This window comes from Sturnira hondurensis, unplaced genomic scaffold, assembly GCF_014824575.4.
Source record: "Sturnira hondurensis isolate 20B ecotype Veracruz unplaced genomic scaffold, ASM1482457v3 Scaffold0005329, whole genome shotgun sequence".
In the NCBI taxonomy this organism is placed as follows: Eukaryota; Metazoa; Chordata; class Mammalia; order Chiroptera; family Phyllostomidae; genus Sturnira; species Sturnira hondurensis.
Window position 1 is genome coordinate 2261094 of NW_028077960.1, and position 26663 is coordinate 2287756.

General features: G+C 47.2%; 1 protein-coding gene across 1 annotated transcript; it reads right to left on the bottom strand.

Moving 5' to 3' along the window:
- Positions 1-341: 341 nt before the first annotated feature.
- On the bottom strand, positions 342-20436 carry LOC118987676 (cytochrome P450 1A2-like). Its single transcript, XM_037046902.1, is given in 8 exon segments — positions 342-431; positions 15931-16267; positions 16859-16972; positions 18057-18180; positions 18404-18519; positions 18948-19060; positions 19620-19726; positions 19729-20436. Coding segments are annotated over 8 exon segments (1698 nt in total). The 5' UTR covers positions 20426-20436.
- Between the last annotated feature and the right edge of the window lie 6227 nt (positions 20437-26663).

A 26663-nucleotide genomic window follows, 5' to 3' on the forward strand; every position in this document is an offset into this window, starting at 1 on the left:
GGAAAGGCTGTGCACCTGGCCCTGCTCTGTTTAGTGAAGCTGGGATGTAAACCTTCCTGTGAGCCAGCCTCCTGCCTTAGCCTCTTTCCCTTTCCCAGGTCCCACTGGGGACTGGAGTCATTAACTACTGGCTCAGGATGAAGTAGTGGGTGCAGAGGTGAAGGGCTGGCCTTGGGAAGCCTGTCACTTGTCATCACGCTGTCCTTCGAAAACCAGAAAAACCCTCCAGCGCTCAGGGTCCTCAGGGAGAGTGCGGGGGCCTCGGCGGAGACCAGAGGCTGCCTCCTTCGTCGGAGTAGGCTGTGGGCACGCACCCCAGAGCGCCCCGCCCTTGCACAGCCTTAGAACCCGAGCCCGAACTCCGGAGGGATCCTGCGAGCCTGGCGTCCCGTCATGGTGGAGGGGCAACCAGAGTGCAGGGTCTTGGGAAGCTAATTTTGAAGGGGGGGGCGGTCACTGAGGGATGGGGAGGTTTGCTCAGGGTGTGCTGCCTCAGGAACAGGAGCCACCAACAAGGGTAAAGTGGAGGGACAGGCACGAACTGACTTTTTTTAACCACATAAGCTGTGGACTAGGAAAATCCAGCTCCTGCTGGACACTTCCCCCGCCCCATGGTGCGCCCACCACCCTTCTTTCAGAAGTCTGCTCCCTCCTCAGGTTTCTTTATCAGTTGGAAATCCTTCCTCAGGGAGCAAGCTGCCTTCAGAATGAAACTTGTCTGGGCGTATCTGAGGGTCCTCAGGGACTGGGCATATTTGTGTAGGGACTCGGGACCCTAGGAGAGAGGCCATCCTGAGGGAAAAGGAGCCAGGTAGGACCACCGGGCCCAGTGTTACAGCCCCTTTCCGTGAAGGGGTGGGCTGGTCTGGACTAAGAATAGCAGTGGCCCTCTCCCTGGTTTGTCAGGAAACCCAGTCCTAGAGGGTCAGGGAGAGCTGAGGGCAAGGGCAAGGTTGCCCTGCACGGAGGGTGTGAGGAGGGCTGGGTAGGACTGGAAAATGACAAATAAAGGTTCTTGTGTGGCTCTGCTGGTTCGCCCTTGCGCCCTGTCTCTCCTGGGCCGGTGTGCAGGGCCCACCTGCCAAAGTCACCAGCTGTGACTGTTGGGACCAGTGGTGGGTGCGGCTCTGAAAGGACTCAGTCACTGACTGACCTGCAGCCTGGCTCAGAAAGATGGCCTGAGCCAATCGACACCTTTCTCAACAACCTAAACTAAGTTATATAAAGGGTGATAGTAGAAGCTTGAGAGTTAATGTTAATTAAAGGATCTAAATTGGACATGCTAGGATGCTTAGAGAAGTCACTTAATTTTTCATTTGCACCAAATTTACCCCCACTCCAGTGGCAAACCTCAAGGTTTGCCAGACCTTTGTGAGATTTTGACTGTAGCCTTAGGCGAGGCCGGCAGAGCAGGGCCGTTGTTCACGGCCCAGTCTGAAGGTTTACGGTGCTGGAGAAGACCTCGGAGGTGGCTGGACACGGGGGTCTGAGGCCCAGAGACGGAGAGGGGCTTGGCCAAGGTCACCCACACCTAGAACTGGAGCTCAGGGCTCCTCACCCTCCAGCCAAGCGCTCTCTCCAACTGCCCATATGTTTCGTCAGTCATGCTGCTTGTCTGAGCTCCCCTCTTCTATGCAGGCAGTCCTGGCTGAGGGAGGGAGGCCAGGCGTGAGGAGACGCTCTGCACAAGGTGTAGGGAACACCACCCTGAACCCCTCTCCAATTCCCAGATCATGCTTTCTGAGCCTTGTGTCCCTTATCTCAAAGGGGAGTATAATGACGTCTACCTCCTAGGGTTGTCGTGAGAATAGCCTGGGGTGATGGGTGTCCAGGACCTGCCTAGGAAGGGGCAGGACAGGCTGTTCCAGCTCACCTGCAGCCTGCTGGGCAGGCAGGATAGGTGAGCAAGGAAGGAGAGCAAAGTCTCCATGTCCAATTCCTCCTACTTTGGCTCTGGCCGGAGGGGAACCCTAGGTCAGCCTGAGTGAGTTAAATATTGGCCAGGTGTGCGTGAGAAGCTAAGGTCAGCTCCTGACGACCGGGAGCTAGAGGGAGCAGTGACTGTTTAGTGACCACTGGGCCTTGGCTGAGTCTCAGCTTGACGAAATCTGGCAATGTCTGTTTGTTGTTCATTGGGGTCTTCCTATGTGAGTGCCACTAGGGTGCATCGCTGGAGTTTTCCACGAGTTAGGGACTGTGAAGGATAGGACCACGTCCTTTCAGACTGGAGCTCCCAGAGCAAGGCTCTGTCTCCTTCTTCAGACAAGTCCATGTTTCCTGAGGTTCCCCGGCCTGGGCTGCAGCCCCCCTGCAGGCTCGTTTCCCACTCAGACTGGAGCCTGGGTAGGGCTGCATCTCCCCTCAGTCTGTGATGTCCAGGACGGGGTCATGCCCTGCTCAGCCCTGGGTTCCCTCAGACTGGAGTTCCCTAGGGCAGAGCCGTTCCTCCTCTGACTGACAGGTAAACTGAGTCTTCTTTCTGATGCAGAGTTGGCTGAAGAGTTGGCTTTGGTTTGAGCCCAGCCATGGACACAGGTGAGGTGCTTCCTCCCTCTGAGATTTCAGCACAGAATCCAACTGATTTTACTTCCTAAATTTATTCTTTTCATTGTAGCCACAGACAGTTGTGATTCCTCCCAGAATGTGGAGGTAATTATACCACTGGATGAACAGCTTGGAAATGAAGGTATGTCTCATTTTCATTTAATCTCAGAGAATCCTATTTTTTTTAAAAAGATCGTATTTATTTATTTTTAAAGGGGAAGGGAAGGAGAGAGGGAGAGAAATATCAATGTATGGTTGCCTCTAGTGCATCCCCTGCTGGGAACTGGTCTGCGACCCAGGCATGTGCCCTGACTGGGAATCGAACCACCATCCTTTGGTTCCCAGGCCCGCACTCAATCCACTGAGCTACACCAGCCAGGGCCTTCAGAGAATCATATTGTGAGATGGATAAAGTGGAGTCTTGGTTAGTATTGATAATAGAGCAAAAATAAACCGAAGGAAAGCTTCAGCAAGAGTGCGGATGGTATATAGTGGAGAGCACCTACTGCTGGTCAAAGGTGGCATTGCAGCGCACCCCTGTTAGTCTCTGTGGTTTCCGCTCAAGAGAAGTGGTAGGTAAGAAGTGAGGTCCAGCCATTCTATCTGGGGGCTGCTTGGAAAGGGGTTCTGGCAGGGTCAAAAATTGGTGACTCACTCCTAGACTTCAACACCTAGGGGTTAGTCACCATTTGGACTACCTTCTTACGAAGTTTTCAGTTTGAACTATTAGTGGCTATTTTTTCCCCCACAAACGTATCTTTAATACAATAGTAAAAGTTAATAGGGAAACAGAACTAACTTTGTGGAGATCCACCCTACTGCCCACAGGCGATGAGTCTGTGAGTCTATGGGATTGAATGAATCTGTTCCAGAAGGCAGGAGGTCATGAGAGATGGGTGGGCACGGCCATTTTTTCTGTGTCATTCTCTCCTACCTCCTTCCAAGACCTACCCAGAGTATTCCTCCATGGTTCTCCTTCCTTCATCCTCCACACCTGGGTGGGCACTCTAAAGTCACACTGTATCAGTGGGCACCTCCAAGGATAAACATGTGTCTTGAAAGGAGCCTTGGGCTGGAGGGGCCTGAAGTAGGCTGGTGGTCAGTTTAGGTGTGTGCCCAGTCTCACACCCTCAAGCTCTGTCTTTCTGTCTCTATTTTGTCATGGGGAGGAGCTTTGCTCATGCACAGAAGATAAAACTTAATGAACAGCTCTCCGATTTTGTAAAGAATAGAGCAAACGTATTATAAACTTAGAACTTGGGGCTTTGGTGAGATCAACTAATCCATCTCTCTGCCTCCGTCTTGTAGGTGGAAACACTGCAGGTGAAATTAGGGAGCTCAGAGTGGAAGGGGGGGCTCTGCCCCTGTGGAAGTAAGTGAGCAGAGTGAGTGCTCCCCCGCCCCCAGCACTATGTGGAGAGAGGGGAAGGCCTGGGCCTGTTTTGAAGATAACATTTTGGAGGTGAGGGGAAGAAGTACAAAGAGGTAGTCACAGAATAGCCATGGGGATGGAAAGCACAGGATAGGAAATGGAGAAGCCCAAGAACTTCTACGCACATGACCCATGGACACCAACAACAGTGTGGGGATTGCCATACGGAGTGGGGGGTGCTGAGTGGGAGGGGTAAAGGGGGAAGAATCAGGACAATGGTAATAGTATAATCAATAAAATAGAATTGAGCCCTGGCTGGTGTGGCTCAGTGGATTGAGCACGGGCCTGCGAACCACACGATCGCAGTTCGATTCCCAGTCAGGGCACATGCCTGGGTTGCAGGCCAGTTCCCGGCAGGGGACACACGATACATTGTGTGTCCTTGGTAGAGGCAACCATACATTGATATTCCTCTCCCTCTCTCTTTCCCTTCCCCTCTAAAGATAAATAAATAAAATATTTTAAAAAAATAAATAAATAAAATAAAATAGAATTGAAAAATAAAAATAATACTTTGGCAATATTTTATTATGTTACTAGCCTTTTTGTTTTTGTAATTTATAGACTTTATTTTAAACTTCCCATCCCCCTGCCCCTCCCCTTTGGCAGCCATCACCTATTTCTGTGTATCTTTGGACCTGCTTCTGTTTTATTTATTCATTTGGGTTGTTTTCTTTTTATACTCCCCATATAAGTGAAATGATCCAGTATTTGTCTTTCTCTATCTGACCTATTTCACGTATTATAATGCCCTCTTGGTCCATCCATGTTGCTCAGAGAATCACCTTCTTTGTTACAAGATTACATTCTTTTTTATTGCTTTTTTAACGTTTATTTTTAATTTTTATTTTTTAAAATATATTTTATTGATTATATCATTACAGTTGTTCTATTCCGCCCCTTCATTTCCCTCCACCCTGCACACCCCCTCCCCCACCATTCCCCCCTTTAGTTTATGACCACATGTCTCAACTTCTTTAGATTCTATATTTCCCCTACTATTCTTGCCCTCTCCCCTATCTATTTTTTACCTACCATCTATGCTACTTATTTTCTGTATCTTCTCCCTTCTTCTCCTCCTCCCACTCCCCTGTTGCTAACCCTCCATGTGTTCTTCATTTCTATGATTCTGCTCCTGATCTAGCTGTCCTCTTGGTTTTCTTTTGTTTTAGGTGTGGTTGTTAATAACTGTGAGTTTGCTGTCCTCTCACTGTTCATATTTTTCATCTTCTTTTTCTTAGATAAGTCCCTTTAACATTTCATATAATAAGGGCTTGGTGATGATGAACTCCTTGAATTCGATCTTATCTAGGAAGCACTTTATCTGCCCTTCCATTCTAAATGAAAGATTTGCTGGATAAAGCAATCTTGGATGTAGATCTTTGGATTTCATGACTTGGAATACTTCTTTCCAGCCCCTTCTTACCTGTAAGGTCTCTTTTGAGAAATCTGCTGACAGTCTGATGGGTACTCCTTTGTAGGTGAGTGTCCCCTTATCTCTTACTGCTTCTAGGATTCTCTCCTTCATTTTCATCTTGGCTAATGTAATGATGATGTGCCTTGGTGTGTTCCTTCTCGGGTCCAACTTCTTTGGGACTCTCTGAGCTTCCTGGATTTCTTTGAAGTCTATTTCCTTTGCCAGATTGGGGAAGTTCTCCTTTATTATTTGTTCAAATAAGTTTTACACTTGTTGCTCTTTCTCTTCTCCTTCTGGTACCCCTATAATGCAGATGTTGGAGTGTTTAAAGATGTCCTGGAGGTTCCTAAGCCTCTCCTCATTTTTTTGAATTCTTGTAATTCACTTTTTTCTGTTTGGTCATTTCTTCCTTCCTTCTAGTCCACCCCCTTGATTTGAGTCCCAGTTTCCTTTCCATCACTATTGGTTTCCTGTGTATTTCCCTTCATTTCAATTAGTTTAGCCTTCATTTGTTCCTCTAATTTGTGGCTAAAATCAACCAGTTCTGTGAGCATCCTGATCACCAGTGTTTTGAATTGTGCATCTGAGAGGTTCGCTATTTCCTGGTCGCTTAGAGTTATCGGCTCTGGGGCTTTGAGTTCTTCTTGAGCCATATGTTGGACTGTTCGTGCCTGTTACATATGAGGAGCAGAGCCCTAGGTGTTCACCAGGGCGGGGCAACCCAGTCGCTGGGTTGTGACGCAGTATGTGGGGGCGGGGTCAGAGGAAAGCAATGGCGGTGGATGGGGCCTGCACGGTCCATCCCACAGTGCGCGAACTTGGAGTGTGGTCAGCCCGCTGCTGCTGAGTTCGCCGCTGGGGCCTTCGAGGTCCGTCCCACTGCTGACTCTGCTGGTTTATCTGCACGTGAATGTGTGACCGCAGCCAGCCCACTGCCCTGCGCCCTCACTGGGTCCGCCCGACGCGGGGCTGCCTGGGTGCCTGGGGTTGGGGCATCTCTTTCCTGTCCCTGCTCCGCTGCTGGCTCTGCCCCTCTTACCGGTCTGGTTGAACAGTTGGTTGTTGTTGTTGGACTTCCGTATAGTTCAGTTTTCTGTTCTTTGGCTGCGTCTTTGTTCTCCAAACCTTTGTTGTATTCAAACTTGGTTGTGGGAGAAGGCAGTGTTTCCACCTAGGCTTCCATCTTGGCGGAAGTCACATTCTTTTTTATTGTTAAATACAATACTGTTGATCAATGTCTAGGTTGCTTCTGTATCTTGGCTGTTGCTAGTCATGCTGCAATGAACACAGGGGTGCCTATATCTTTTTGATGAGCATTTTTGTTTTCTTTGGATATATACGCAGAAGTGGTGTTGGGTCATATGGCAGCTCTATTTTAAATTCTTGAGGACACTTCATACTCCTTTCCACAGGGGCTGCACCGGTCGGCACTCCCACCAACAGTGCACGAGGGTGCCCTTCTCTCCACATCTTCGCCAGCACTTGTTGCTTGTGGATGTATTAATGACAGCCGTTCTGACGGGTGCGAAGTGATATCTCACTCTGGTTTTAATTTGGATTTCTCTGATGATATATGATGTTGAGCATCATTTCGTATGTCTAATGGCCATCCGTATGTCTTTTTTGGAGAAATGTCTATTCAGGCAATATTTTATTGTGTTACTAGCTTTTTTGTTTTCGTAACTGATAGCCTTCATTTTTAAATTCCCACCCCCAACCCCCTCCCCCTTGGTGTTAAGTTGTGTGAGTTCCTGATGGTTTGGATATTAACCCCTCATTGGAGGTAGTATTTGCTAGTATCATCTCCCATTCAGCAAGTGCTTTATCGTTTTTAAGATTTTTTCAAGATTTATTTATTTACTTATTTTTAGAGAGAGGGAAAGGGATGGAGAAAGAGAGGGAGAGAAACATCGGTGTGTGAGAGAGAAACATTGACTGGTTGCTTATTGCACGCTTCCAATTGGGGACCACAACCCAGGCGTGTGCCCTGACTGAGAATTGTACCAGTGACCCTTAGGTTTTCAGGCCGGGACTCAATCCACTGGGCCACACCCGCCAGGGCCTCATTTTCTTTTTTGAAAAAGATTTTGTTTATTTATTTTTAGAAAGCGGGGAGGAAAGGAGAAAGAGAGGGAGAGAAACATTGATGTGAGAGAAAAACATTGATCAGTTGCCTCTTGCACACCCCCAACTGGGGACGGGCCTGCACCCCAGGTATGTGCCCTAATTGGAACTGGAGATCTTCTGGTTTGCAGGATGACACCCAACCTACTGAGCTACACCAGTCAGGGCTGTTTTCATTTTCTTTTGATAAATATCCAGAAGCGGAATTCCTGGATCACAGTAGTTCTATTTTTAATTTTTTGATGAGCTTTCATACTGTTTTCCATAGTGGCTGCACCAATTTGCACCCTCACAAACTGCACATGACAATTCCCCATTCTCTCCATCCTCACCAACACTTATGACTTGTTTTGGTAGTAGCCATTCTAACAGGTGTGAGGCGATAGCTATTGTGATTTTGGTTTACATTTTATTGATGGTTAGTGATGTTGAGTACTTTTCATGTTCACATTGGTCATCTGTGTGTCCTTTCTGCAAAAATCCTATTTAGAACTGTCCATTTTAAAATTGGATTTTTTTCTGAGTTGTATGAATTCTTTATGTATTTGGGGTAGTAACCCTTTACCAGGTATATGATTTGCAAATATTTTCTTCCATTTAGTAAGTTGTTCTTCATTTTGTTGATAATTTTTTTTGTGTATGTGTGCTTTTTGTAATATAGGAGCTACATGCGGCTAGTGGCTACATTATTTATTTATTTACTTACTCATTTACTTAAATTCTTACCAGAGGATATATTGATTGGTTTGAGAGAGAGAGAGAGAGGGGAGTGGAAGAGAGAGAGAGAGAGAGAAAAACATCGATCAGTCACCTTCCGTATGCACCCTGCACTGGGGACTGAAACCTGCAACCTAGGCATGTGCCCTGGCTGGAAATCCAACCCGCAACTTTTCAGTTGCTCCCAAAAAATGCTCCAATCACTGAGCCACACTAACCAGGCCTTGCCAATAGTTTTCTTTGTTGTGCAGAAGCGTTTTAGTTTGATGCAGTCCCACTTGTTTACTTTTGCTTCTGTTGCCTTTGCTTGAAATATCAAATCCGAAAAATCATTGCTAAGACTGATGTCTAGGTGGTTACTGCCATGTTTTCTTGTAGGAGTTTTATGGTTTCAGGTCTCATGTTCAAGTCTTTAATCTATTTTGAGTTAACTTTTCTTATGGTGAAAGACAGTGGTCCAATTTCATCCTTTTGAATTATGGCTGTGTAGTTTTTCCAACATTATTTATTAAAGAGATTGGCTTTTCCCCAGTGTATAGTCTTGGCTCCTTTGTCAACAGTTAATTGACCATTTATGTGTGAGTTTATTTCTGTTCCATCTGTGGATCTGTTTTTAGGCCAGTACCATATTGTTTTGCTTACTATAGCTTTATAATATAGTTTGAAATAATGAAGCATGATGTCTCCAGCTTTGTAATTCTTTCTCGAGGTTACTATGGCCATTCAGGGTTTTTTGTGTTTTTTGTTTTTTGTTTTAGCTTTTTGGTTCCATACAAATTTAGAATTGTTCTATTTCTGTGAAAAATTTCATTGGAATTTTTATAAGAATTGCATCAGATCTATAGATTGCTTTGGGTAGTTAGTATGAACATTTAACAATATAAATTCTTCCAATCTATGAGTATGCAATTTTTAAATTTTTTTGTGCCTTCTTCAATTTTTCTCATCATTGAGTAGGATGTTAGCTGTGGGCTTGCCATATATGGCTTTTGTCATGTTGAGCTATGTTCCTTCTACATGCACTTAGGTGTCCATCATAGATGAATAAATGAAGATGTGATATATATTTTTATCCACTTGTGGGCAGAGTTAGATGAGCATCTTTATGGCTATTACTTTGAACTCTTTTTCTAGTAGATAGCTTACCTTGGTTTGTTCAGTTCTTTCTCTGGGATTTTGCTTTTGGTTTGTTTGGAACATATTCCTTTCTTTCTTTGTTTTTCCTGTTTGTTTCTACATATTGGGTATAGTAGCTACATCTCCTGCTCTTGGAAAAGTGGCCTTATTTAGAAGGTGTCCTGTGGAGCCCAGGGGTGGCATGCCCCCCACTTGTCATCAGAGCCAGGTGCTCCAGAGGTGTTCCTTGTGTGGCCTCCTGTTGTGGGTGGGCCACAGCAGCTAAGGACACACTGGCAGGTGAGGCTGGTCCCTTCCCTGGCTGGCTGTGAGGCCTGGCCATAACTGTTGCAGGTGTGCTGGTGGGCAGGCAAGGCCTTCAGAGTGGCTGGCTGAGAGGTCCAGCCTTGGCTTTTGCAGACATGCTGCTGTGTGCTGGTGCTGGCTGAGGCCACCCACGGAATGTGGCAGGGCAGGAAAAGCTTTGGAAGAGTGCCAGCCTGGTTGAGTCCTTTGAGGTGAGCAGTGTTAGTAGGGTTAATAAAGAGTGTCAGAAATGGCATCTGTCAGGGTCAGCCCAGCTAGGTAGAAGGAGAATAAAGAAAAGGGGAATATGGTGCCCACCAGCACTTCTATGCCCAAAGAAAGTTCCAACAGAGACATGTTTCTCCAGCACGTGCCCTAAATTAGTCAGTGGACCACCTTCACATATTACCCAGGTGCTTTTCAAACTGCACCCTGTGCTCTGGGACTCAGAGAGTACAACCCGGGTTTCCCACAGCCCTTTGGCTCTCCCAGATGTAAGCTCCTCTGGTTCTCAAAGCTAGAGGTTATGGGGTCTCCTCTTTCTGGTGCAGGTCCCCAAGCTGGGACTCAGACCCCTTGCTCTTCAGGGGGACCTCTGTTGTAGTCAGAGGTCACTGCATGGGGGCTGGGGGTTGGGCGGGTCTGCACTAGACTAAATCTTTGACCCTCCTATCTGCCTCAGTGTAGCTTTTTTACTGACCTACACTTGCACTTTTTTCAGTTATGGCTTACTTTCAACATTATTTTGCATTGGCTTCAGTGTACAGCATAGTGGTCAGACAATCATATACCTTACAACTGTTCTCCCCAATATTTCCAGTATTCACCCAGCACCATAATTGTGAAAACCATAGTTATTGCATTATTATTTACTATATTCCTTATGCCGTACTTTACATTCCTGAGACTATTTTGTGACTGCCAATCTGTATTTCTTAATCTCTTCACCCAGTACTACCTCCCCTCCCCTCTGGTAATCACCAGTCTGTTTCAATGGTTTGTTCATTTATGTTGCTCTTTAGATTACACACGTAAGTAAAATCATGTGATATTTGTCTTTCTCTGTTTGGTTTATTTCACTTAGCATAATGCCTTGTATTTGCCACATCCATGCTGTGGCAAATAGTAAGACTTCATTCTTTTTTGTGGCTGAGTACTATTCCGTCGTGTAAATGTACCACAACTTTTAAAATCCACTCTTCTACTGATGGGCACTTGGGTTGTGTCCAAATCTTGGCTGTTGTAAATAATGCTGCAGTGAACATAAGGGTGCGTATATGTTTTTCAAATTAGTGTTTCAGGTTTACTCAGATATATACCCACAGCTGGAATCAGTAGGTCATAAGGCAGTCCCATTGTTAATTTTGGGGGAAACTTCACACTGTTTTTCAGAGTGACTGCACCCGTCTGCATTCCCGCCAACAGTGTATGAGGTTCCCTTTTCTCCACATCCTCATCAGCACTTGCCATTTGTGGATTTATTTTTTTAAAGAGTTTATTTAGTATAAAGGACACATGGACAAAAACTAACAGGGATGGAAATGGGAGGGAGGTGGGAGCACTGGGGGCGTGGCCTGGGATGGGAGTTAAAGACAGAAAACTGTACTTGAACAATAATTAAACAGATTTTTAAAAAGGATTTATTTATTTTTAGAGAGAGGGGAAGGGAAGGAGAGAGGGAAAGAAATATCAATGTGTGGTTGCCTCTCAAACGCCCCCCACTGGGGACCTGGCCTGCGACCCAGACTTGTACCCCTGACTGGGAATTGAACTGCGACCCCTTGGTTTGCAGACCTGTTCTAATCCACTGGGCCACACCAGCCAGGGCCCCATCTAGCTTTTTAAAATTGCTATTCCAGTAGGTGTGAAACAGTATCTCATTGTGTTTTATCTGAGGATATGTTTATTGATTTTAGAGAGAGGAAGGAAGAGAGAGAGAGAGAGGGAGAAACAGAGATAAAGAGAGAGATTGACATGAGAGAGAAACATTGATCAGTTGCCTCCCATGTGCACCCTGACTGGGAATTGAACCCACAACCTTTTGGTGTGTGGGACAATGCTCCAATCAACTGAGTCACCAGGCCAGGGCTCATTGTGATTGCCTTTTGAATTTCCCTAATAACAAATGATGTTAAAATTTTCAGGTACTTGTCTATTTGCATATTGTCTTTACAGAACTGTTTATTCAGTGTTTTGCTCATTTTTAAATTCGGTTTGTTTGTTTGTTTTTGGTTGTTCCTAATTATATTCTGAATATATATCTTTTTTAGATATTTTTAACACATATTTTACTGATTATGCTATTCCACTTGTCCCATTTTCCTCGCTTCACTCCCCTCTGTCCTGCACACCCCCTTCTACCCACATTCTCCCTCTTTAGTTCATGTCCACAGGTCGTACATATAAGTTCTTTGGCTTCTACATTTCCTATACTATTCTTACCCTCCCCGTCTAATTTCTACCTACCATATATGCTACTTATTCTCTGTACCTTTTCACCCTCTCTCCTCCTCTCACTCCCTTGTTGCTAACCCTCCATGTGATCTCCATTTCTGTGTTTCTGTTTCTGTTCTAGTTGTTTGCTTAGTTTTGTTTTAGGTGTGGTTGTTAATGATTGTGAGTTTGCTGTCATTTTACTGTTCATGTTTTTGATCTTCTTTTCCTTAGATAAGTCCCTTTAACATTTCATATAATAAGGGCTTGGTGATGATGAACTCCTTGAACTTGACCTTATCTGAGAAGCACTTTATCTGTCCTTCCATTCTAAATGAAAGCTTTGCTGGATAGAGAAATCTTGGATGTAGATCTTTGGATTTCATGACTTGGAATACTTCTTTCCAGCCTCTTCTTGCCTGTAAGGTCTCTTTTGAGAAATCAGCTGACAGTCTGATGGGTACTCCTTTGTAGGTGACTGTCCCCTTATCTCTTACTGCTTCTAGGATTCTCTCCTTCATTTTCATCTTGGCTAATGTAATGATGATGTGCCTTGGTGTGTTCCTCCTTGGGTCCAACTTCTTTGGGACTCTCTGAGCTTCCTGGACTTCCTGGAAGTCTATTTCCTTTGCCAGATTGGGGAAGTTCTTCTTTATTATTTGCTCAAATAACTTTTCCACTTGTTGTTCTTTTTCTTCTCCTTCTGGTACCCCTATAATGCAGATGTTGGAGTGTTTAAAGATGTCCTGGAGGTTCCTAAGCTTCTCCTCATTTTTTTGAATTCTTGTTTCCTCATTCTTTTCTGGTTGGATGTTTCTGGTCCACACTGTTGATTTGAGTCCCAGTTTCTTTCCCATCACTGTTGGTTCCCTGTACATTTCCTTTACTTCACTTAGCATAGCTTTCATTTTTTCATCTAATTTGCAACCAAATTCAACCAGTTCTGTGAGCATCCTGATCACCAGTGCTTTGAACTGTTCATCTGATAGGTTGGCTATCTCTTCATTGCTTAGTTGTGTTTGCTCTGGAGCTTTGATCTGTTCTTCTGTTTGGGCCATTTTTTTTTTGCCTTGACATGCCTGTTACATAGTGAGAAGTGGAGCCTTAGGTGTTCACCTGGGCAGGGTTACCCACGTTGCTGTGTTGCCTTGTGATGCTGTATGTAAGGAAGGGGTCCCAGAGGGAACAATGGCACTTGCTCCACTCTCTCTGATTTCAGTCACTTCCCCCACTTCCCACAAGCAAAGTGGGCCTTTCTGGTGCTGATTCCTGGGTGGGTGGGCTTGTGTATGTTCTAGGACCCTGTGGGTCTCTCCAACGAACTCTCCTGTGAGGCTGGGAGTTTCTCCTGGCACCTCAACCCCCACAGGTGTTTTCAATCAGTGGTTTGAGGCTTTATTTCCCCAAGCTGGGCTCCCCAGTTGTTTCTCCTCGTTATATGCACTGGAATGTGGGACCACCCAGTCCACTAGCCACTGCCTTGCCACAAGCCCTCTCTGCCCCAGCTGCCTGTCTCCACCCCTCCTACCAGTCTGGATGAATGTGTCTTCTTTAACTCCTTGGTTGTCAGACTTCCATACAGTTCAATTTTCTGTTAGTTCCGGCTGTTTTTTGCTTTAAAATTCTTGTTGTCCTTCTTTTGGTTGTGCGAGGAGGCATGGTGTGTCTACCTATGCCTCCATCTTGGCCGGAAGTTCTCTTATTAGACATTTTAATTGCAAGTATTTTCTCCCATTCTGTGACTTATCTTTTCATTCTTTGGATAGTATCCTTTGATGAGATCTGGGACTTTTGCAGGTAACCGAAGCATTTCTGGGAAGTTTATCCTCTCCCAGCTGTGAATGAACAAATCAAGGCCTTGAGAGAAGTCAGATGTTCTACCTCTTGATGAAAGGACACCAGGGGTCCCCACTCACCCATCTAGGTTTGGCCCACAAGACTGGGTCCCTACCTCCCTACTGCCTTCAAAGACTAGAATCATACAAAAAATAAATAAATAAAAGAGAGAAGAGAGAGCAGGAAAGATATACTCGTCACGACCAAGGAAACAAACACAGGCCCAGTCTCAGGACTCAAGAAACCACATGTGCTACATCATGGATGAACCTTGAAACTACACTAAGTGAAGAAGCCAGTCACAAAAGACCACTTACTGTGTAATGACATCTATATGAAATGTTCACAGTAGCCAAATCTGTAGAGACAGAAAAAAAAAAAACAACCTAGTAATTTCCTGGGGCTGGTAGGGCAGGAAAGGTGAGTTAAGGGGGAAGGAAAGTGACTGTTAATGGATATTTTTTAAAAATCCATTCTGGCTGGTGTAGCTCAGTGGATTGAGCGCGGGCCTGCAAACCAAACAACCGAGGTTCAATTCCCAGTCAGGGCACATGCCTGGGTTGCAGGCCAGTTCCCAGCAGGGGACGCACGAGAGGCAACCATACATTTATATTTGTCTCACTCTCTCCTTCTCTTCCCTTTCCCTCTAAAGATAAATAAATAAAATCTTTTAAAAAGTCCTTACCCAAGAATATGTTTACTGATTAAAGAGAGAGAAAGAGGGAGACAGAGAGAGATGTGAGAGAAATATTGGTTGTCTCCTATACACGCCCTGACCAGGGATCGAACCTGCAACCTAGTTACGTGTGCCCTGCGTGGGGATCAAACACGCACCGTTTTGTGTTGTATAAGGATGACACTCCAACCAACTGGGCCACCTGGCCAAGGCAGCATGGTATTTTTTTTCTGGATTATTAAAAGTCCCTAAAATTGATTCTGGTGTGGTTGCACAACTCTGACTATACTGAAAGTCATGGATTGTACATTTTAAAAGGGTGAATTATATGGTATGTGAATGATGGGGAGCAAAATAAATCACCCTAAAATATTCCATTTTGACATATTGATTATTTTGAATTACAGTTACTTAATAAACAGCCAATATAAAAAGCAGTCTCTGCCCCTCCTTCTTCTCCCTGAAAGCAGGAAATAAATCTCCCACGTGAAGATACCGTCCCTGTCTGTATCAGGAGGGTAGGAGGCATCCTTATCACCAGAGATGGGGAATTCAAGGCTCAGAGGCTGTATAAGCAAACTTTCTTACTTCTTTATTAACTTGCTACCCAAAGCCCAAACTCCTTTGTATTGTCAAATGTTTACAAGTAATTCTTTCTCTGTATAAAAGGTATAAAAGCTGCTTGTGCCCTGGCTGCTGTAGCTCAGTGGATTGAGCGTGGGCCTGCGAACCAGAGGATCACAGTTCAATTCCCAGTCAGGGCACATGCCTGGGTTGCAGGCCAGTTCCCAGCAGGGGACCCGCAAGAGGCAACCACACATTGATATTTCTCTCCTTCTCTCCTTCCCTTCCCCTCTAAAGATAAATAAATAAAATCTTTTTTTAAAAAAAGCTGCTTGTGTTAGTCACTTCTTTGGGTCTTGTATTTCAATGGGCTCCTGTATGCACAAAATTAAATTCATTTTTCTCCTCTTAACGTCTTATGTCAATTTAATTGTAGACCAGCCAAAGAACCTAGAAGAGAAAAGGGAAAACATTTTCTTCTCCTGCATGAATTATATCTCAATAAAGCTGTTATTTAAAAAGAGAAGGAAAGAAAAAAGGCTGAGGCCCATGGCTGACCTCCCTCCTTCCTCCTCCCTCAGCACGCTGAGGTCTTCTTCTCTCTCTCTTTTTTTAAAGATTTTATTTATTTATTTATCTTTAGAGGGGAAGGAGAGAGGGAGAGAAACATCAATGTATGGTTGCCTTTCGTACGTCCCCTGCTGGGAGTTGGCCTGCAGGGAACCGGCCTGCAACCCAGGCATGTGCCCTGACTGGGAATCGAACCGCGATCCTCTGAGGTCTTCTTCTCTTGATGGTGAAGCGTAGCCAGGCCCGGACATGCTCGCAGTGGGCGTGCTTCGTGGCCAGCCCGTAGAGAGGAGTTAGGTCCACTTTCACACCTGGTGGCACAGTGAACTCCAGCCGCTGAAGCAAGATGGCCAGAAAAGGGAAGGCCGCTCCCTTGGCCAGGACCTCCCCTGTGCACGGGCGTTTTCCCATGCCGAAGGACATCACCTTCTGACCTGAGGTTTTGTTGATGGCAGTGCCATCGGCAGGGAGGAATCGCTCTGGCCGGAACTCACATGGGCCTCCCCTCCAAGAGGAGTAGAGGAGCTGAGGTCTTTGGGCCCGGAGGCCCCAGTAGGGCGGTCCTGGGGGAAGGCTTCTGAGCAGACTTCCGTTGGTGCTGCCAGTCTAAGAGTAGATAGAGATCAACCTTGAAAACAGTGCTTTTTCATATAAAATTGTCTTCATTCTAATCAGTAAAATAAGGGGAATCCACGGTATATCTCAGTTTATACTTATTGTTTTGAAGTAATTATTGATAGCATCCCACACTCAGAAGCACCCCTGTTTGGGTGGTGAGTTATGTGGTCCTCCTACTTATGAAGTGCAAGTTTCCGAAGAGAAGTCCCTAAACCATTCACAGCGAAATCGCCCGAGTACTCCACCTTAGCTGCCAAAGTGGAATCTTGGGGGATGAGGTGCTATAATCTGGAACCAACTTCCTGGTTAATTCTTTCTTCTTCTTCTTGGTTAATTCTTATTGCACTAAAGTTTGAGAAACACAGACCTGAATTGTGTTACCTAGAGAAAGTTACATAGCAACCGAGGCACATTCCTTTATTATAGAACCAGTACCTAGAGGGAGGAACAGCCTTCCCAACTGCTGAACATCATACACTGTTTTTAGTGGGGGATACGTACTCACTGGTTATGACTGACGTGCCATTGGTTTCTGAAGACACAGCGTTCCTTGGGGCTGTAGAAGCCATTCAGTGTTGTGTCCCTTGTTGTGTTGAGAAGGGACGAGGACCCTGTCAGGCTCAAGGACTGGAAAACTGGGGTACGTCTCTGGGTGTTTCTTGCTCCTACCTCCACAACACCTCAACAGCCTGCCCACCACAGGCTTCCTACTCTACACTGGGAGGAAATGTCGGAGAATGAAAGTGGGGAAATTGTCCTGCCTCTTCCTTGGCTCCTATTTTTCCACTTCAACATGTGTCTCCTGCTCTTCTCTTTGTTCCCAGAGGTGCGCTCAGCTACTCTCTGGAACCCTGGGAGCTTCCAGCCTGGCTGAGAGTCAGGACTCTCACCTGGGAATAACTAGACCGACAAACAGGCAGAGGAAGTGTTCATCTCTCTTTTCCGTTTCCTTACCTGAGGACATTTTTTTCATTGATTTTAGAGAGAGGAAGGGAGAGAAACATCAATGTGAGAGAGAAACATTGATTGATTAACTCCTGAAAGCACCCGGACCGAGACTAGAACCCACAATCTAGGCATGTGCCCTGACCATGAATCAAACTTGCAACTCTTTGGTTATGGTACAATACTCCAACTAACTGAGCCACACTGGCCAGGACCACCATCTCTCAATGTTGTTAAAATCCCAGGACATAATCAAGGATAAATGGCTGCAGGTTCTACAATCCACAAGATATCAGAAATGAAGCTGTGCCAGCTTGATGAGTCAAGAAGTCTTCTTGGAGAAGGTAAGTTTGCGTCAGCATTGACCTTGGTCAGAGATAGGACTCTGATGACCACAGAAGAGATTAGAAGACGCTGCAGGTAGGTGGCCCAGCATAAGCAAAATTGGAGGCCAGCTGGAATAGGCCTGTGAGGGACAGGGAGGCCAGTCTGGGTATGCTGAGATACTCGCAGGGATAGAACGTGAGCAGAGATGAACGAGAGCTAAGGTCAAGAGTGTGATTTTCTCCTGAGAGCTGGGTAGTTTGATCATGTGTGGACTGAATAGGGGCAGACTAGAGGCCGAGGGTCTGTGAGGGACCTGGTGGCAGGATCAGGAAGGAGGTGCTGAGGTCTCAGCCAGGGCCCAGAGCTGAGAAACTGGGAGAAGGAACCATGATGAGGATGAGAGATGGGAGGGCCAGATAGGCAGGCTTCACCTGTGGGGGATGGCGAAGGGGATGAAGGACGAGTGTAGGAGGGTCTCCAGGATGAAGGCCTCCATATAGGGCAATTGGGGTCTGTTGGAGAGCCAGGGATGCCTCGCCCTCCCAATCACTGTGTCTGAAGGCCACAGGGGACAGACAGGGCTGAGGGGCTGCCTTGACTGTTCCCTGGTATCTGCGTCTCTTGTGATACCAAGTGTCAGTTTATGTAGTATCACTCTATGTCTATTTACATGTCTGAGACCCACCCACCCTCACCAGCATCTTCTAGACAAGGGTGGACATTATTGTATGCCCAGAGCTTGCACATAGTAGGTACGTAACAGCTACGTAGATTGAACAAATGACCTGAGGCCTCAAAGCTTCTCTCTGCATCTTCATCTGTATCTTAGGATTTGTCACAAGGTACATGAGGCTCCAGGAGATAGCTGTTGTGACTGTGTCAAATCCCGGGCAGCATGGGGAAAAGTGAGGAAGAAAGTAAGACAGGAACAAGAAACCAACATTTACCAAGCACCCACCATGTATGTACCAAGAATTGTCTTTCTCTGTCTCCCTTCCCTGACTCCCCGTCCCTAACCTTGAGTCACTGGTTTCATAATTAGCTGCTAGAATTACAGGGGCTGAGACTTATAAGCCAGAGAAGCCTTTACTATTCAATGGAGAAACTGAAGGCCAGAGGAGGAGAAGGACTTGGCTGAGTTTCCCTAGTAGTTGGTGGCACAACCTGGGCTCAAACACTGAGCTTGGCCAGGGCTCTGTGACCTGCACCATCTGGCATGTGGTTCCAGAGTTATTGGAAAGACTTGGGGGCTGGGTGGTGCTGTGTCTGAACAGCAGCTACTGATGGATGGAGGGGCAGGGACTTGGCTCCTACCGGCCCCCAAAATGTCGTGGATAAGATTGACAATCTTCTCCTGGGGGATGAAGCCACCCCTGGCTCTGGAGTCCTTCTCACAGTGCTTGAACAGGGCACCTGTGATATCCTGGACACTGTTCTGAGGGATGACAAGTTTAGAGGCACTCTGGCACTTCCAAGGCCAAAGGCTGGACCTTGCCCCATCGTTTGGCACTCCCACCCAGGCCTCCACTCAGCAGGGGTGAGGCTCATAGCAGGAGCTGCCATCTGCTCTAGGTAGGGCTTAAAGTGTCATTTCATGCCCCATTAATTCTTTCTCCCAATAACCCCAGGGGCCCAATTTCAAAGGTGAAGGTTAGTGCCAGTATAGGGAAGCAAAGTGACACCTGAGCTGAGAATTAGTCTCTGTCAGGGGTCAGGTTCCTGGGAACAAAATCTTTCTCATTCATAGTAATAGTACCCTGCATTACAGGATTCTCTGTGGCTTTGAGCAGCTCCTTTGAGAAGGAGGCGATAGGGATGAGGAAACTGAGCCCAGGGGGTAGAAGGATTGATTTCGGGTCACACACAGCTGGTCTCAGGTGTCCCAGAGCCTTCCTCAGCCTTGGAGGCGTGTCAGCTGTACCTTGGAGCTGGGCAAGAGGGGCCAGACCTAGGCTCAGCAGGGTGCCACCTCACTCCCTGCATGCTGGGCTCACCTTGTCAAAATTCTGATGGTGCTCATGGATCATTTTCTTCAGAAACTGCACGAACCTCTGCTTGAAGGCCTTGAACCTCTGCAAGGTGGGGTTGGGCAAGTATTTAGGATGGGGAAGAAGTCCATGGGGTTCCCAGAGGCCGCGGTCTCTACGAAGTCAAGGCTGAGCATCTCCTCACTGCTGTGGGGGACGTGCCGACCAAAGCACATGGCACCACTGACTTTGGCCGCTGACACCACCACCTGGTTATAGGAATCGAAGCATCCGGACCCTGCCATCAGCTCCTGGAACTTGCTAATGAGGGCCTCAGCCTCTTTGCTCACATGTTCCTCCAGGTAGCATGAAGATAAGGAAGATGGGTCTGAGGTGGTGGAGAAACTTCAGGGCATTCTGCATCGGTGGGCAGCCCACACTGGTCCAGAGTCTGGGATAAAGGTCATGCTCTAGCCATCACTGATGAGGGTGAAGCTATAGAGGTCAGGCCGGCCCTTGAAATCATCGCCCTGCTGCACCAGGGCCTGCCGGACGGTGTCGAGGCCACTGAGCACCAGCACAGGTGTGCAGCCCATGCGGATCTCCAGCACGTCCCCATAACGCTGGCTTAGCTGTGACAGCACTAGGTGTGGGCTCTTCCATAAGGTCAGTGTGTGTCCAAGTAGGGGCCAGCCCCAGGGCCCTGGTGGACTCTTTAGGCCTTTGGGGACCTGAGGCTGCCAGGTCCTGGCCACCCAGAATAATAGGCAGAAGATGAAAGAGGCCAGGAGAACCTTGGTTACAAAGAAGAAACTGGGCCAGGACAATGACATCTGTGTCAACTGCAGGGGAAGAAGAAAAAAGAACCAAATAGGATTAAGATGGAGCCATTCATTCCTTCATTCACTCACTTACTCAGTCAATAACTTCTGTGCTTGGCTCCCAGCTGGATCCCAGAAAGACTAAGTTACATGAAGCATGGGTCCTGTGGGCCAGGAGCTTAGCCTTGGTGCATCACAGAGTCTGAGGGCTGCAAAGGAGCCGTGTGATTCCCAACTTTAGTGTCTGAACTCCCAGCTGTGGTCTTCCCCTCTCCCCACCTCACCTCAGTTTCCAATTCTGAGGCTGGAGTGCAGGCAAGTGACTACTTCAAAATGGGGAAGCACCCCCTTGTGAGCGCCCAGTGCAGGGTGTATGCTGAGCATTGTGTCAAAGAGGTCCCACCAGTGCTGGCTTCCTGCCGATACCACCTCTTTCCAGGGAGTACAGAGCTGCTCCTACCCAGCAACACGGAAGGGCCGAGGGGCCGATTCCTCCATGTACTACCCAGGCCCAGGGGCAGCTCTTCAGGGACAGGTGCTGTGTTCGTGGGGAGGAATATCCAGCTCCTTTCAGGGTGTGGAGAGATTATTTCTCTCAAGGGCAGGGCAGGGTACTGGGAGTGAGAGGCCTCTGGACTAGCTAGCCCAGCCTTCTCACCGCTGTGCCCATGGTGAAGGACCCTGCCTGGGCACTCAGTCCAGGCTGGTCAAGAGGCTCCCTGCTCCTACCCAGAAGGGTGCTCTGCAGTACCCTTTCAACATCCCTCAGACACAGGTCAGGAGTGTTCCAGCCACCTGTGAATTCCAGCTCAAGTCCCTAATGATGATGATGACGATGAGGATCCCGCATTCTAAAGAGATACCCTCCCCCTCCTCCTCGTTGGTAAGAGATGGTAAAAGTGAATGAAGAGAATCCATGCTGTGGGCTGTTTCTCATGGTAACTGGCTCACACTCTTCAACATGGCCAATGTCATTTAAAAAAAAGACAAGGACACTTTCTGAGCAAAGAGACTAAAGAGCCATAATCAAATGCAATATGTGAACCTCAGTTGGACCCTGAATTTATTTGTTTATTTTATTTTATCTTTTAAAGATTTTATTTATTTATCTTTAGAGAGGAAGGGGAGGAGAGAGGGAGAGAAATATCAATTTACAGTTGCCTCTTGTATGTCCCCTGCTGGGAACTGGCCTGTAAACCAGGTATGTGGCCTGACTGGGAATCGAACCGTGGTTGTTTAGTTCGCAGGCCCGCACTCAGTCTACTGAGCTACACCAGCCAGGGCTGGACCCTGAATTTAAAAATATTTTTTAATTGCCATGGCTGGTGTGGCTCAGTGAATAGAGCACTGGCTTGTGAACCAAGAGGTCACTGGTTTGGTTCCCAGTCAGGGCACGTGCCTGGGTTGTGGGTCAGGTCCTTGTTGGGAGCGTGTGACATTTCCCTCCCTCTCTTTCTTCTTCCCTTCCTCTCTCTCTAAAAATAAATAAAAAACTAAAAAGACATTTTGGGGACTACTGAAGACACATGAACAAGGACTGGAGATGATATATTCTGGAATCAATGCTCTTCAGTGAGAACCTAGTATTGTTCTGTGGGAGAATATTTTAGGAGATCTGGTTAGGAGATTAATGCTGTGGTATTTGATGACAAAGTGCCATAATTTCTGCAACATAGTTTTAAAGAGTTCTGTTTAAAACGTACATCTATCTGTATATCTGCATAAAGAAGAGAGAGAGAGCAGGCATGACAAATGCCAGCTCTCTGTGAACCTCCATGACGGTGTGCGTGGGTGCACATCGTATGAAAGGGAGCTTTAAGGCGAAGGGCCGTTGCTTGGTAAGGAGTCCCACAGCAGTTCTCTCCCCCCCGGGGAAGAAAGGAGGAACTCCCCACCTCACAAAGCCAAGTGAAAGGAGTCCCAGGAGATCCAAGCGAAGGGAGTCCGAGGTGGTCAGAACGCAGCAGCCGGCAGCCCTTTCCTGCTCCTTGTGGGGTGAGTCCTCCTCTGTGCTCCTCACCATTCCGTTCTCGCCTCTGCCACAGCTCTGGCCAAAAACAGCCCCAGTTCTGGGCTGCCCAAACTCTAACCAGTCTGAGGGCCCCTTGAGGGCAGAGGCAGAGACCCAGTCATACCTGGGCTCAGACCTGGCAGAGAGGAAGGACGTTTGTGGACACAGGTGCTATGGGAAGCACAGGTGAATAATTAGAGCTGGGAGTCTCACAATCCACTAGATAAGAATCTGGAGCGTCAGTCCTGGACTTCCAATCACCATTGCACCTGTCCACCCAGAGGCCTCCTACCACTGCATACTCCATATGACCAAATGGTTCAGGCTGCTTCCTTGCTCAAATACCTTCCCCTGGGTCATCACCCCAGCCAGAAACCTGGGAATCCTCCAAGATTGCTTCTCTCAGTCACCTCCCACCAAACTCTCAAGATCCTACCTCCTACATACTTCTTGAGTCCTACTCCTTCTCTCCATTACTGTGGCACTGCCTAGAAAAGACTCAGCTTCTCAGATTCTCATTGCCCACCTGGGCTTTTGCAGGAAGCTCCCACCTGGTTTCATTGCCTCCAGGCCAGTGTTGTCCAATATAACTTCCTGTAATGGTGGAAATGTTCTATGTCCGTGGTTGTTGAATATTTGAAATGTGGCAAGTGCAACTGAGATACTGAATTTTTTTTTTTAGATTTTAAAATTTATTTATCTTTATAGGGGAAGGGAAGGAGAGAGGGAGAGAAATATCAATGTATGATTGCCTTTCATGTGTCCCCTGCTGGGAACCGTCCCACAACCCAGGCATGTGCCCTGACTGAGAATCAAACCATGATCCTTTGGTTCGCAGGCCCGTGCTTAATCCACTGAGCTACACCAGCCAGAGCGAGATACTGAATTTTTAATTCTATTTCATTTTAAATGTAAGTAGCTTCTCGTGGCTACTGGCTACTGTGTTGGTCAGCACAGCTCTAGTCACCTTTTGCACCTCCTTCGTCCAGTCCGTGCTCTACACTGCCACCCAAGTGAACTTTCTGAAACTGCGTTCAAAACCAAGTTCAAACTCCTTAGCTCAGCATGTGAGCTAGTTCCTGCTCCGCTCACCTCATTTCCCATCCCACTCCTACCTCCCTTTCATGCATCTTTCCCACCTATCACAGGGGACATCTTATAATTCTTGTAGTTTTCTATCTTTGTGCACTCAGACATGCTGTTCCCTCTGCCTGGAATACCCTACTCTCTTCCCAACCACTTCTTCCCCATCCAATAAACACCCTGAAGGAAAGGCATTGCTTCCAGGTTAGAAATGCTAACTCATAGTGCAGTACAACAGTGCATTAATGACAAAACATTCTCATCTCTTCACTAAAGCAGATACTCCAAAACTCAGTTCCAGGCCGGTCCCCTCCGGAGTGTCCTGACTCCTACTCTGGATCAGATCTTCCTCCTTTGGTCGTAGCTCTCTCATGACGCTAACACCACGGTGCTGTACTGCTTTGGCTTCATTCTGTCTTCTAGACTATGAACAACTTGAGGTAAACTATGTTTCCATTTCACTCAACTTTTAGTAAAGTGCCTGCCACGTAGTGGGTATTCGACCATTGTCTTTGAGCATTAATCATGCTGCCAGCCACGGTTCTAGGAGGAACCTCACAGCAGTGAGTAAGAGAGGTCCTGTTTTCACGGGGAAGACTTACAGCCAGCAGGCAGACAGGTGGATGACGTCATTGCAGACCGAGGTTACGCTGCAAATCCTTTTGTCTTTCAGATCTATTGCCCCTGCTTCTCCGCCCTGCTCTGTGCATTGGAAGGCTGACCTCTGCTCTGACTTCTTATTGGGTGCAGTGGATGGAAGGCATTATTATTAGCATGAGATGGAAATGGGGGAGGAGAGTAAGTATGAGATACTTTTTTCCCCCAGATCCACCCTCAAAGACACCATGGTAGGCCACAGCTCCTGCCAGGCAGCTCTCCTTGCCTTATAATCTCTCTCTCAGGGTCCCAGAAACAGTTTCTTTCACTTGCCCCTTGAAGCCCAAGACAGTGAGGGCTCCTCTCTGTTACTAGTCACATGGTACCACACTATCCTGTCTTGGTTTCTCTATATGCTGCCCATACCTTTGTAAATAGTCCCCTTATTAAACTCTCCTCAATGACCAGTTTGAATGGGTCCTATTTCTTGTGAGGACCCTAAATAATAAACTGGCTCTTTGAAAGTTTCTGCTCCACCATTTTTGGAAGGTCAGCCTTTCTCTTAGACTGGTTCCCTATGGCTGCTGCAGTTTTGGCCAACACATCCAGACATGACGAGGACCAGAGGGACAAGAGTGCATCTCATGCCATGTATCCCCTTTATGAGTGAGGAAACCTTTCCTAAAAGCCGTCCCACCAGATAGCTCCTACATATCATTGGCCAGAATCATGCCACAGAGCCAAGTTCAATCCAATTGCCAACAAGGCAACGGGGGCCACAGTGACTGGTTCGGACCAGCCAGAATCCATTCCCTGAGGTTAGGGACCCACATCCACAAAGCCCATAGCTCTGGCAATGAATATGGAGGACAGCTGGTCAAAATTGAGGAGGAGGGGGAGAGTGTTGGGAGGAAGGAGAAATCAAGGTGTGGGGATGGGTATTAGGTGGAGCCTTTGGGAGAGTCCCTCAGTTGCCTGAGTGGTCTGTCACTGCTTGGTGGGGCGATCAGGCTATGCCCTGATAGGCTTCAATGGCACCACCTCTCTGGCAAGGGCATTTGGCTGACCAAGTACGTTCCGTTCCTCCGGGGCCCAGCTTTGATGAGAGGACAAGAACCTTTCCTATTAGCAAACTTCTGTGTTCAACATACAAAAGGGCATCTATAAATGGGAACGTCAGCATGGCCCTGAGCATGCCCTTCAGAAGGTCAACATTTCCCTGCAGGCCTGCTTTCACAATGCACCGGCCTATCAAGCATTTCCCCAGCAATAACGGCACCACCAGCCTGAGCAGACTTAGCCAAGTTCTGATATATAATATAGGTCTAAATTAGTCACATCTGATACTATAGAAGAAAGAAGAGAAAAAAGAAGGCCTGCCTTCACGTCCACTGCCCTTTATCCAGAGCCTGCCCAGAACCTCTGGCCACTCCCCCGCACTCCTCCCAGCAGTGTTCCAAGGTCTGTGTCTTTACAGGCCTCCCCACCCACCAACCCACGGAGGTCTTCTATCCCAATGCTGCAGAGCCTCTCCTCCGGGAGTGGTCACAAAACCTGCTGTCGGCCGATTGTTGCGGAGCGGGGCGGGGGCCAGATTGGGGAAAAGGAGCTGTGGCCTGTTGAGAGGAACCAGGTGGCTTTAAAATTGAAAGAGGTTGGGGACTTCTATTGGTCAAGGCCACGTGGTGGGCAGTGAGGCCTAGCTGAGAGGCTGGCCCTGGACAGAAGAGATGGTGGCATAAGGTAGGAAGCCTGAGCTGGGCCAGGCTGAGATGAGCTTCTTAAGGTAGGACCGTGACTGATTGCCTGTCCTCCGACAACATAATGACTAACACTCACTTAGCTAGGGATCCATTCAGCTGAGCAGTTTGGGCCTGGTGCCCTGCGTGCCAAGACCCAGAATCTCACCAAGCCTCTGCCATTTCAAACCTGGTGTATTTTCCTATTTGGGAGTTTGACATGTTTCTGTTCATTTATTTAACAAATATTCATTTAGCACCCACAATGTACCAGTTTGTTATTAATGAAGAATTGATCAAAACACACAAATCCCTGCTCTGCTGGAGCTTACATTCTGTTTGAGGGTTATAGATCATACATAATATAAAAAATAAGTAAAACACATAGTATGTTTGAAGTTCATAAGTGCTACAAATAAAAATCAAGTAGCGAAGACTCTCTTATAGAGAGTATAAGTGGGAGTAACCATTTTACGTAGGATGTCCAAGGAAGGCATACTAAAAAGAAGATATTTGAGGAAGTAAGACGTGAGGATGTGGGAATAGAGAATTTCCAGGTGGAGGAAACAGCAAGTGCAAAGGTCCTCAGGCGGAGGGCTAGACGGCTTCCCCTCGCCTCTCCAGACTCACTCTCTACCCCTGTCTACTCTCAGTCACGGAGGGCTGACTTTTTACATTATGGTAATGGGCTCCTTGGGCTCTGACTCCTAGTTGGGTTCAGCCCGGGGAAGGCACCAGTGGGACAGGAATGGCCTGAGGTCAGAGTAGGCTCTGTTCCCCCCCCACCCGAGGGTCCTTGTGGGCTAGCTGCCACTCTCTA